Source organism: Chrysoperla carnea, chromosome 2 (genome assembly GCF_905475395.1).
Source record: "Chrysoperla carnea chromosome 2, inChrCarn1.1, whole genome shotgun sequence".
Taxonomy (NCBI): Eukaryota; Metazoa; Arthropoda; class Insecta; order Neuroptera; family Chrysopidae; genus Chrysoperla; species Chrysoperla carnea.
In genome coordinates this window covers 15,160,804-15,174,667 of record NC_058338.1, presented here as the reverse complement: position 1 = coordinate 15,174,667, position 13,864 = coordinate 15,160,804, and the positions used below count along the sequence as shown (strand labels likewise).

General features: G+C 30.7%; 1 protein-coding gene and 1 non-coding gene across 2 annotated transcripts in view; one reads left to right on the top strand and one right to left on the bottom strand.

The window, feature by feature from the left end:
- LOC123291635 (parathyroid hormone 2 receptor-like) overlaps positions 1-13,624 on the top strand; it is a 29,032-nt gene extending 15,408 nt beyond the window's left edge. Inside the window, exons 4-8 of the mRNA XM_044871985.1 lie at positions 6,465-6,621; positions 10,903-11,033; positions 11,687-11,775; positions 12,908-13,055; positions 13,423-13,624. Coding sequence (XP_044727920.1) covers positions 6,465-6,621; positions 10,903-11,033; positions 11,687-11,775; positions 12,908-13,055; positions 13,423-13,605 — 708 coding nt within the window. The 3' untranslated portion in view covers positions 13,606-13,624. The remainder of the gene's footprint in view (positions 1-6,464; positions 6,622-10,902; positions 11,034-11,686; positions 11,776-12,907; positions 13,056-13,422) is intronic.
- Positions 5,304-5,376, bottom strand: Trnak-uuu. The gene has a single exon. It is a non-coding gene; the product is annotated as a tRNA-Lys (tRNA).
- Positions 13,625-13,864: the final 240 nt, after the last annotated feature.

Genomic DNA, 13,864 nt, shown 5'->3' with positions numbered 1-13,864 from the left:
CAAAAGTTCGAAGGCACTGTATAATAGTGACTTTGTTCCTTTTCGCTTTCCTTCTTCGGTGAACAAAGACAATGAGAACGGAGCGAGGTCGTATGCCAGAAAACGTTTCATGTCAGTCCCGGAATTTTTCGCTACGCACATTCTTTGGTAAAACAACAATGGATTGAATGCAACTTGTGACTCGTTGATTGTAATGCTGGTATTTACTGCTGATAAATAGGGCATTTTATCCTTCCGTTTGAATGACCCGAAATCCGCTCCGAACCCGAAATTTTTTTCAAAATACTGGTTAGGGCGCGTGACTTAACCCCCCATTAAGCCCACTTTTTCGCTCATATTGTCTCTAATAAGAGAACAAGGCGGATTAATTTAAATTATCGAGACCAATTTAATTTAGCAAATAAATTAATCATTTTTAACGTCTCTAAAACAAAATAAATGATTACTGTGAATAAAAAACGAAAAAATGTACCGATTTTACTAATTATAATTCTACATTATGACCATTTTAGTGTAAAAGCTACAAAGTAGCAATTTTTTAAAATAATCAATTCGAATTATTTTGAATTTCTCAAAAATTTAAAATCTTTTTAACTTCTTTCTGTTACGACCTAAAAGGGAGCGTCAATACAATATAAAAAGTTAAAAATTTATCAACTTTGTTGATGCATACCTTTACAATGTATACAATATATAGATGTAAAAAAAGTTAGTATTCTATGTTAATTAATCAATGCCTACCTAGAAATCGAATTCCTCGTATCCAATTTCTGTAGTATTCAATTTCATATTTAATTTCTATAGTATTAATTTCTGTAGTGAAAAATAAAAAGTTCCTGGTATATTTGTTAATCAATGGCAGGCAGATTCAAGTGGAGAGGATACAATAGGCTCATTTCAATGGATTCTTATATGAATGGCTTTGTACTGATTCATAATATGATAATTTGAGCCTAAATGGCCGAGCGGTCTAAGGCGTTTGCCTTTGTCTGTTTGTCCATTTAGACTTAAGTTGCGGGTTCGAATCCAGGCAGCGGCAGTGTGAACAATTTATAATCGATAGTGATTCATTAATTTAATTGGTTTATTTTCGTCAATCCGACCCTGGAAAGAGTACTTCTTACAGTCAGATCAGATAATATTTTAATCAATACATACTAAATGTTCCCTTTTGATATCTGACATTAAATAAATTTTCTGCAAGTAACGCAGATGTTCGAAATTTGATAATAAAAAAAAGAAAACTACCACAAAAATACATTATCGAATTTTTATTAGGTATATATCGAAAATGTATAAAATTGTTTCGAGTTTATTATACACTTTTTTATAGAAAAGCTCGTTGAAAATTAACAGATAGTTAGAAATTGTTAAATCAAAAACTCGACTTAATAAAATACGCATTAAATCCTTTACCTAAATCTGCCAGTAGGTACGATCGATGGACATTTAAAAGAGCTTTATGCGAAATTCTTTCATAAAATTTGCTAATAATTGTCCGTGGTATCACACAAAGAAGCTAGGGAGCGTCCATAAATTATCTCAATTTCAGCCACTTTGGAACTCCTCCTTCCATCCATATAGCCTGCCGTAGCCTTTAAAATGATCCGCCCTCCTTGGTAGGAATGTGGACATGACTACGATGCACTGCACATCCGGCATTGTAAGAATATAGCACTCGTAAAGTATAAAATATTCGTACCGCAAGAGCTCCGTTAGCTATGCGAATTTCCTCAGAAATTGAAAAAAGACAAAAAAACGGGACATTATTTTGTTTTTTTGGAAGACGTAATAGACGTAGTTTGGCTTAGGTTATTGACACTCCCCTAAGGACACTGGATATACAAGAAAAGTAGTTTTACATGATATATACTTTTTACCAATATAAAATAAGCAAAAATTTTTTAATAATGATGTTCATATTCAGCATTTTTCGCCAACCTGGTATAAGTATAATAACATAGAAAAATTTGATGTTTTGAAAAGTTTTTTTTTATATTATAAATTTTGTTTATTTTTAAAAAAATGGTTTGATGCTGTAAAATATATTATTCATTATCTTATTTTATTTTTATTCAGTGTATGTACGGTTAAATCGGTACGAACACGGTATTTTTTTTTTCAGTTTATTATTTATTTCTCAATAAATTTAACGGTAAATTTTATATTTAAGTTCAAAAACAGAAACCTGAATATATCGAACAACTAATTTTCAGTTTTTTCACTCCATCTAATCGATAACTGGTAGCATAATCCAAGAAAACTTAAAAGGGTCTTACTCTCTCGTAAGACTGTCAACAAATGTTAACATTTCTGAAAAATTTTTTCACAAAAATTTACACGGTAAAGTATGATCGAAACTTCACTATACAATAGATAAAATTCAAACTATTGCACAAAAATTATTTTACCTTATAATCTAACATTTTTAAATTAACATTAGCGACGAAAGGACCCGTTAAAAATTTATTGGAATATTATTTTTTAAATTAAATAAGCAGTGATTTAATATCAAATAAATTTATACTAACCATTAACATAGACTATTACATAAAGATATAATGCTTGTCACAAGAATATATGCAACGTTCATATTTTATGTAAATAAATCTTTCTAGAAGGAAGTAATTTTTTTCATCCCCTACAATCGAAACAAGAAAATTTATGATAACCTAACCTTTGCTATTTTCTAAAAGAAAAATATATGTTTTATAACTGTTAATATAAGACACAATAATTTATTAATAAGTTAGAAATGGTCTAGCAACAACTTATCACACCCACCACAACTTTGGTTTTTAAATGAACGGACTATCTGATATTTAATTATATAAACTGAAAATATGAAATGGTAATCTTAATATATAAAAAATCTCGTATTACGATGTTCGTTTACGTTAAACTACGAAACCACTCAATCGATTTTGATGAAATTTTCTATATCTCGATAAGTTAGGGTCAATTTCTTTTGCGTATTTAAGGTTTTTAAGGTTTTTTTTCGTTGGGTTCGTAGTCATGGTAGGGACAGTCAAATCGACGCCTGCGAAAACTTTGTTGGGCCACCGCGTGGTCAGGGTCGAAAAAGAAAACTTAGCATTATCATTGCTGAATCGCCACCACAATGGATTTGACCTCAGCAACTAGAGTAGTGAGATTTGATTTTGTTCATGATTTTAGTGTTTATAGAACTTTTCAGCTTATTTTGTTGTTATCACGATAAGAAATCAGTTGTAAAACTTTTATATTCGTTCTATTTAAGTCACGTTCGTGCAAAATTTTCATGTTTATTCGTTTTGTTCGAGATATATTTTTGTAAAATTTTTATAAAAATAAACCAAATATGACCAAGTGCATGGAAATACCTCAGTTGATTGTATTACAACTAAGTCACAACAACGCGTGGCTGGGTCAGCTAGTATTTTATTATATAAACAAGTACCTCTAATTCGTATTATCTCTATGTATGTTTCTCTATGCATATCCATCCGACTAATTCACATATTTCACGGCTTGTAATTTTCTCTAAAACATTTGTTAGCATTAACTAAGTAAATAAAATTTTAATCTACAGAAATGTCAAAAATATAATTGTGGTCGAACTTCTATTTCATAACAACTTTGTGATTTACAATACATCAATCCATAACAAAAATAATATAATTCCCAGTAACTAACCAGCCCCCAATCCTGCCAACGGAAATGTTTGATAATTTCTCATTAAGCTCATTCAACTGTGAGCCCTCCAAGTGTCATGTTTTACTTTTTATTTTTTTATATGATTCGATTTTAACGCTAAGATAAACCATACTTGAACAACTCAGCTGATTTTTTCATTGAACCAAAAGGCAAAAGATAACTATTTTTTTTTTATGCCGGTTTTTCACTAAACGGACAAATAAAAACAAAACTCAAACTACAACAAAAATAAAAAACAAAACCAAAACTGAAATAGCCATTGGCTAATACATTGCAAGTCTCCAAAATGTTTGTCAAAAGTAGCAGTTCTGTTTTTTTCGATTCGAATTTATGTTTCGTTTTTGTCTGTCCGTTTAGTGGAAAAGTGCTCACAGCGCAGAGAAACTACCGTATAAAATCTTAGATCAAAAATGTGTATGCATTATTCAAACGTATGACACATTTGATGGATTGTAACATCTTGTACATTTTTATTATCCTAGCATATATTATTTTGCAAATTTAAAATTTACATAATCCTTGTGAGAGAGATGTTAATTTGTTCTAGTGATGATCTATCATTATTTTATAGTACTTATTTAAGATTAATCTTTTTTGTAACTGAGGCTGATATAACGTTTCTCGATTCTTTGTTTAGTCTAATATAAAATACGCAATATTAAAACATTTATCAACAGTTTATTATATATATCATACTCATAGTTATTCAATCATAATAAATTATTCTAGACCGGGAAAATTAGGAATTTGGTTCGTTAAGGTAGTACCTACGTTCAACAAGGCAATTTGAGATTTAGGTTGAAATAATTTGTACCTAATTTTCAACTTTCATGATGAATTTTGTTATAGTTTTTTGTAGACGAAAAATAAGAATAAAACATTTCGATACCTTCCTTGGTTTTCGAAATATCAAAAGCTAAATATATAAACAAAATTTTCAATTTTTCACGAAAAAGTAAGAATAAAACATTTCGATATGTGCCTTGGTTTTCGAAATATCGAAATAATTAAACAAAATTTTCAATTTTCGATGTTTTGAAAATTACACCAGATATCGAAAAACTTTATTCTTACTTTAAGTAGTTTTTTTTTTTATTTCCACCGACTAGTTTTGGAGAAATCTATGAAAATATCTACCGTTTTACCATAAAACCAATGTTAGATAAAAATGCCTACTTTTGTCAACTTCATATAAAAGAAATAAACTTTTTTATTTAAGAAATTTATCATCTTAATTTTATGATGTAAAAATAAGTTTATAAACTATAATCACATCGCCAAAAATAACATTTTAAAAATAATTTTAAGTGATGAAGTCAATCCTTCTAAAAGTTTTTAACCATATTGTATTCAAATTATTATTATAAGAATTTTATTCAAAAAACAATAATGGACTAAAAACTATTTCCTGTCCTAAATGCATAAAATTTAATTAAAAATATGAAAGCAATTTATTTAATAATACATTTCACTGAACACTGTACCATTAATTTATTCAAATAAGTATGACTGGAAAAATAAATAATTTAAAATCATATTTTCTTTTTATAAAAGTGGTGTATATTATTTATGTAAGATGTGTATTTATTTCATTAATAAAAATATATCGCCCGAGCAGGGACTTGAACCCTGGACCCTTGGATTAAAAGTCCAATGCTCTACCGACTGAGCTACCCGGGCTTATACTGGTAACGTAATAGATTGTAATAACATTGAAATATGAAATAAATCTTAGGAATAAATTTAAAACGTAGTTTACATTTTTTTATGATTTATTCACAAAGATATTCATTTCATTAAAATTCTTCTTCATTTAAATTTACATATTATGAGTTTAAATCCTAGGTATTTATCATATTTAATAAGACAAAAGTTGACATTTTTCATTAAAACACAGAATGTTATTACATAATGTTTTCTTTTTTTTTTATTAAAACCATAATATCATAACAAATAAAATTCAGGAGACTTATCAAAAGAAAAGGTTTTTCATGGCAATTAACGAAAATGTTCACAATATCATTTATTTTTGCTAACCATAATAGGTACTACTCAAAATGGTGTAATAACGTCAATTTTTTTAATTTCCGTTTTCCAAACTTGATATGAATTGTTAACAACAAATTAAAATTTCAGACAATATTGTAAAAATGAAATAACTTAAATCTCCCATCACCGTTATTGTAGCGAGATAAACTGTATAACAATTTTAAAGTCTGACCATAAGCTGTGAAAAAATTCAATTTCGTCAAAGTTTGCCCAGTAATTTTTGCAAGCGATTTTATCCCCCACCAATTCATGCCAGGCGATGATATTTCGTTTGATTGAATATAAGACTTTAAAATGGTGTAAGTTTCAAAGTGCCTCATGAACATTTTTTTGCATAGGAAAAATTGCAAAATAAAATCACCTGCCAGGCCATTTTAGCCCCCCACCAAATCATGCCAGGCGATGATATTTCGTATGATTGAATATTAGACTTTAAAATAGTATAGGTTTCATGTCTTAAGAACATTTTCTACATAGGAAATATTACTAATTAAAAATTTCATAAGTGACTAACGCTCCCCAACCTCCCAGCCAGGTTGTCGATTTCACCATCCACACATTCGCAAGTTATCAACTTTAATATTTTCAATGTGCCTCAAATATGTACTCAAAAAAGGCACTCAGCTCTTAGACTATATGGAATTATATGAAACAAAAACGTAAAAACAAAATACATATTTTTATAATGAGTTTTCTTAATACTTATGATTCCCTTACAGGCATGGATTTGTAAATTAATAACGACATCATGGGAATATTTTATTTTAGCCAATTATACTTGGATATTAATGGAAGGACTTTATTTACATAATTTAATATTTACATCACTATTCTCTGACAACAGTGCCATCACCATGTACGTTTGCTTTGGTTGGGGTAAGTTCATCACCATAATTTACACTTTGAATAATTTTCAATTTAGTTTATTCAATGTAGGTATTTACGAAACAAACGCCAAAGGTAATTGAGTTTTGAACCTTTCAAATATAGCCAGCAGGGCGTGCTTGCTTAGAAGATCTTTAAGACTGGCCCAAGTTTCATTTATTATACCACCTTTGCTTCAAAGGTGCTACAAAAGTACTACAGTTTTAATAAAGTGAAGGAAATTCGTAAACAACACTTTCGTTTGGTATCGTCTGAGCGAAAGGCTTTTACCGTTACACAGAATATGTATTCCTCCTATTCGGTTTTCTCCTCTTCATGACAAAATCTCCAAAAAGCATTCCCTGTGAGTCTGGTTTTGTGAATTTCCTTTGCTATTCAAAAATTATATCATCTATACCTCAGAAATTTGTCGCTCAAACACAAATCAACTTGATCTGTCTGCCTATATTAGCCAGAACGAATATATTACTTTTCAACTGAAGTGATTTCCCTTAATTTTACCACTTTTTGACTTGTGTGAATGGTCGCTTTTTCTAACCCAGCGCCAATGAGCCAGCTGTCGTTCTCGAGGTTTCATACCAACAACGTAAGTATAATATATAATATCAGCGGAACTGAGTTTCGTACCTGAAATTTACCGCGGGCTCTTGGACCACTAATATAATATTACGATAAAAATATTTCAATAAACATATTTATCGTGTTGTTATGTAGTGTCATCAGCTAGCACTAAAAATCTTTATACAGTATGTCCTAAAAGTCTTTAGCCACTCTTTAATTTGGTCTCTCTTTTAAAATCAGTCAGATACTACCCGTGAAATCTGGACCTAGGGCGGCCAAACCAATCTCGAAATAAAGTCAAATTAACAGAAAAGTTCGAAAATTTTCATTTTCCATAACGCAACTATCCGTAAAATAGGAAGCACGGTTTTTTCGATTTTCCGGGCAATTTCATTATGGAAATTGAAACTTTTCTGTAATTTTGACTTACCGAGTCGATTGGTGAAAATTCCATCTTTCTAGCATGTAAAGGACAGAAAATCTAATTTCGGACAATATTATTTATTTGTTTAAAAAAAAAATTAGTACCCACACCTACACTTTTACGTTCCGCGGCATTTTTTGAACGATATCCTTCAAAAAATGCTATCCTTCCTCGCAATAATTTAAATATTTGAAAATGACTTCCGTATAAAGCAAAAAGGGTGTCATATCAGATGAAACTTAAAGCGACATCGAACTTAAATATGCCACTGCAGGTTGACTAAGAACTTCTGGGACATATTGTAGATATAATATTTATCGGTATATTTATAAGTTGCGTATTTATCGGTATGTTTACATTATTATGTACAAGTGAATTCGACATAATCCAGTCAAGTCGATATTAATAAAATATTTTTCAATATTCCTTCTTTAAAATGATCGTTAAAAATATTTCACCGATTAAATAAATGTATAGAGTGTACTTAAAAGTATCACCTACGTTTTTATAGAAAATTTTAAAAAATAATTTCTCGTAGATTTGCACAGTGTAGATTTATTCCTACGTCTTTACATAAAAATAAAAGCAATCAGATTTTCATCGATATAGATCTTACCTTTTTGAACCATTTGTATTTTCTGATCTTGGACACAATCGTAAATTGTTTAAATGTTTATCCGTAGAATACAGACAGATACACACAATCTGCATTCTTCATCATCACTACATAGTATAAAATAAAGTCGCTTTTTCTGCCCCTATGTCCCTATGTCCCTTTGTACGCTTAAATCTTTGAAACTACGCAACGGATTTTGATGCGGTTTTTTTAATAGATAGAGTGATTCAAGAGGAAGGTTTTTATGTATAATACATCCATATTATAGTAGAGTAAGGGGTTGAAATAGGGGTTGAAAGGGATATGCTTCAAAAACTAAAAAAGTTGTGCATCGATTAAGCTCAAATATTGACACGATATAAACCAGCTTCAAAGATATATTGTTTTTATCTACTTTTAACCTTCGGAGGGTAGAAAGGTGTAGCGAGAAAGTGGGAAGGAATTATCGAATATTTACAAATATACCTAAGTGGGGTATCAAATAAAAGAGCATGACGTGTACATTACAAAACTGTTATCCCACGCAAGGAAATGTGGAGGGAGGGGTGCAAGTGGGGATGTTGCCCAGCAAAGCGGGTAGTTCACAGCTAGTTGATTAATATAAAGCAGTCCGCCTTATATCTTTAGTGTCAGTCTGTTAGTGTCTATCGGAGATACATTGCGTGTATACGATTGATCGCATCGATTGCATTTATTTTTTTTCCGCCCTTATAATTCTTTTAAGTTCGAAGGAAGGATTTTAGCAATTACCAATATAACGCCTTTTCAATGTACAAAAATTACTAAATAAAAACTACTCACATGTAGGAAGAACATCGGAATACCAACCTGTATAGGAATTTAATAAACACAAATATAATATGTATAAAACCTTGTTATATACCTAGAATTGTAAATATAGAAATACTAATACCTTTTTTAATATTTTTCATATTCCTCGAATTGTATTCTATATAACCCATTTCAAATAAGTAATTGTTTTTCTTTTCTTCATGGTTAATCTTATTATTATCATATTTTAACTCACTTTTGAGAATAATAATAATTCAATGAAATGAAATAATTTATTATAAAAAATATAATATGAATAAAAATTTTTTAGTCAGTGCCGGATTTTTAACAAATAAACATTTATGAGGGACGTTCATTAACGTTTTAAATAATCATATCACTCTATGCAACAAAAAATAGACATTTTTATTTAATGACGTACCTTCATCAACGACGATATTTAAAAAATTATAATAATACTAGCTGTGAACTACCCGCTTGCTGGGCAACATCCCCACTTGCACCCCTCCCTCCACATTTCCTTCCGTGGGATAACAGTTTTGTAATGTACACGTCATGCTCTTTTATTTGATACCCCACTTAGGTATATTTGTAAATATTCGATAATTCCTTCCCACTTTCTCGCTACCCCTTTCTACCCTCCGAAGGTTAAAAGTAGATAAAAACAATAGATCTTTGAAGCTGGTTGTATATCCTGTCAATATTTGAGCTTAATCGATGCACAACTTTTTTAGTTTTTGAAGCATATCCTTTTCAACCCCTATTTCAACCCCTTACTCTACTATAATATGGATGTATTATACATAAAAACCTTCCTCTTGAATCACTCTATCTATTAAAAAAACCCGCATCTAAATCCGTTGCGTAGTTTCAAAGATTTAAGCGTACATAGGGACATAGGGACAGAAAAAGCGACTTGGCTTTATAATATGTATAGTGATAGTGATAATACTATTAATTTCGTTGAATTACAATTTTAAAAAGTGACAAAAAGCTAGGTTATACATGTAGAGGGGCCCTCTACCATACTGTTAAAAACAGTATTATACTTTTTTGAGTACGAAAATAATTTTTACTGTTTTTTGAAAAAAAAAATTATAAAAAATATTGTTTTTATGCCCGCTGGTAAAACGAATGGGCTCTATAGCTTAAGTGTGCCCTTCGTCGCCAGCCAATAAAACCTAACCTAACCTAACCTAACCAAATATAAATTGTAAACATCCTCATACAAACTGTTTTCAGAACGAACCTGAATTTAACAGTTTAACAAAAATTTGGACTATTTTGGTTACTACTTTGTACTAAATTTAATAGTATAAAAATGGTTAAGGGTAATGCTTTTATTTGCATCTAGATTCATAATTTTTTTTTTTAATATAAATCCTAAATTCATATACACTCAAAAGTAAATAGAGTTTTATGGGTTTTTGTACGACTTCCTGCGTACACTTCCATTCGTTCATAATAAAAAGTGGTATATTTTTGAATCAATGAACTGAATAAAATATATTCTAAATCAACCTACTGATTTTGATGTATGTTTACCAGTACCGGATTAAGCCAGTGTGGGGTTGCAAATTCAATCAAGGGATGTGTGTGTGTTTCTGTGTCGGGGCCTTTGCCTCCTAGCTTACACTTTTCTTCTGTTTGCTAACTTTTTTCTTGAAGTCTTTTGAAAAAATTTCCCTCCTTCCTTTCACATTTGGTCTTTATTCTTGTTAAATACAATAAAAAACAAATTTTTTTATGTGTGATGGTCACTACTGACAATAGCTTACTGCCCTGACTTCACTAGCCTATTGTATATCAGTTTTTAACTGAATTTTAACATAAATAATTGTGTTAAAAAGATAATTAATTGAATTATTTTTCATTTTAGGTGTACCATCATTTTTTACAATAGCATGGGCTGTTTCACGAATTTATTATGAAGATACTTTATGTTGGACAACTCATAAAAATAAATTAGTTTTTATGTTAATACGTATGCCAATTGTTTTATCGGTATTTGTAAGTTTTATTCGACAGAAAATAAATTCGGCTACTAGTATCGGATATAGTTGCGCATACTAAAGAAAAATCAATCGATCTGAATTTTTGTTTTAGACCGTCTTAATTCGGGATGGTCAACAAGTCTCAAGTCGATCGCGTAGTCAATTTTGGACGATCGCTAGCGATGTCTTTACTTAATATGTCATAGTAAATTCACATCAAAGCGATGGGTGACGCTTGATGGGCGATAGATTTCTTAACTAATATTATAAAACCATGTTTGACTCAACCAATTTTGATGATTGAGTCAAAACATACTATGGGTATAACTTTAGTCGCAGATTCGTACGTATAAAAATTTAAAACGTCCAGGTGAGAACAATTATTACCAAATCTATCTATCAAAAAAACCCAGAGTTAGCCAGAAATTACTTTCGATTCTGCCAATTTTAGTCGCAGAGATTTGTACGTATAAAAGTGTAGCCGTCCGAGTGAGACCGGGCTATTTATTAAAAAAAACCCAGGTTTTAACAAACTATATTTCCCGAACGTAGACGATTCTAAAACAAACTTAGCCCGAATTATTTTTCTTAAGAGTGTGCCACTATATCTTATTCTATATATACAGTTTTTATTTATAAAATAATTTATATCTGTTTTATCTGTTTCAGACGAGTTTTATATTATTTTTAAATATTGTCCGAGTCCTTTTAGTTAAATTAAATTCAGTTTACATTCAACGAAGAAAAGTACGATATAGGTAATTTATCTTTAAAATTTGGCTGAAACAAAATAAGTTCACAATGCCGACGTGGTAAAAAATAATAGAGCGGAAGATTTATTTAGATTTAGTTAATATGATTTTTCTCAACATGTTCAGGATTGCATTCGGAACAATAGAGCCTACCTATAGACTACAAGCCAATGCTAAAATTTTTTGAAAGATGCTCCTATATGTAAAACTAATTTTAAGCACAATGGCGTCATTTTTGCGCGGTACTGATGAGTACAGGTAAGAATATGAATGTCACACCTCTTAGTTCCTGCACCAGCAAATAAGTACGGCGATGCTCGATACTAACTCTGCATAAGTATTCAAAGCGAATTACATAAATAAATCTGGTAACTTCGGTATCGAAAGTTAAGTTTATTTCAGTATGGCCTCGGCGTTTATGTAATTTGCTTCGAGTTAGTATCCAGCAATGCCTTACATATTTGCTGGTGAAGGGGTGAGACACCAAGGAGTGTGACATTCATATTCTCACCTGTACCGCGCAAAACAATTTCATCATGATTTCTAGTAGGTCATTTCACCCAAAAAATTTTAGCATGGGATTGTAGTCTACTATGCTAAAAGAATTAGAAAAAAAATATACTTTGGAAATTATATAGCACAAGTTCCATTAATAAAGAATCTATTTCAATTACTCGTCACTGAGATTTTTTGCCGAAACAAATTTCTCGGCCACAGGCAAATCATTGAGGTATAAGACGTTTCAATGTAGTTGCTCTATAATTTCATATCAATCTAATATCACCAAAATGCGCATTGCTTATTTTGTTTTATTTATTTCCAAGAAAAAGTGATCTAAATTGAATTTCAGGATATATTTACGATTAATTTTCTAACGCAAAGGTAGTGTAGACAGATAAGTGGGTTAAAACTTCAAACACAAGCTACTGACATGCGAATTCGGTATATCAAGGGTTAGGAATTAGATTCTCACCATCGCAACAAAAATTAATTTAATAATTAGGCAAAGGAAGTGCTAGACTGAAAGGTTCGTTGGCGAAGCTAATGCTGAAAATTGCAAATTTTGAAATTTAATTTTGATCACTTTTTAAAATTGTAGGGCAGAAGTATTTAAAAATAATTCTTTGTTTATTCTCAGACGTCTTGTTCGCTCAACTTTAGTTTTGGTCCCATTATTTGGTGTTCATTACAGCGTATTTCTAGCGATGTCTTATGCTGATCTTCAATCAAAACCAATGATAATGTTGGGCTGGTTATTTTGTGATCAATTTTTTTCATCATTTCAGGTGAGCTATTAAAGTATAATTGAAATTGTCCTTGCACAATGAAAAATCCATTCTACCAACATAACTCAATTTTTATATGTATATTACCAAGAAACGCTTAAGGACGTTCCCAAAAATTGAGTGTATGCAAATATTTGTGGCTTAGGTTTCAAATTTTGAGGGTGGATTCCTGTTAGAACTTGGGATAATATCTAAGACTAAAATTAAGAGTGAAATTTTTGAGGATAAACCAGTCCTTTCTGTTCAAAAACTGAAGTAAGGAAACAAACAACATATCAAGAAAGATGTTTAATTTGATTGGTGAATTAGGCTACTCATGTTTTATTTGGATAATAGACCCGAAGTTAATTTTTGTATTCTGTTTCAGGGATTTTGTGTAGCAATGTTATATTGTTTATTAAATGGGGAAGTACGTGCCGAATTAAAACGTAAATATACAGCATGGAAATATCGTGAACGTGGACAACGATTTGCTTCATATGCAACAATGTCATTTCGTGCGCACTCTCGTGTTTCCATTCCGTTAACAGAGATCCGTAAACCGTCCTGAACTTTATCAAACACACAGAATACGGACACTGAGTTGGTTATTTACTGATTGTAAAAAGTTCTTTCTCCTTCTGAGTGTGTCTAAAATCTGTGTTTTTTTTTTTTTTTTTGTTACTTCGGTCAAAATCATTTATTTTTATAATTGAATCAATTTGATAATGCGTTTTTATTATGGAAATTTTAAATCGTCAATCGACGCGTCGCGCTACGATTGTGAGTGTACATAAAGAGCTGGCAGAGCGTAGGAATTTTCCCATACG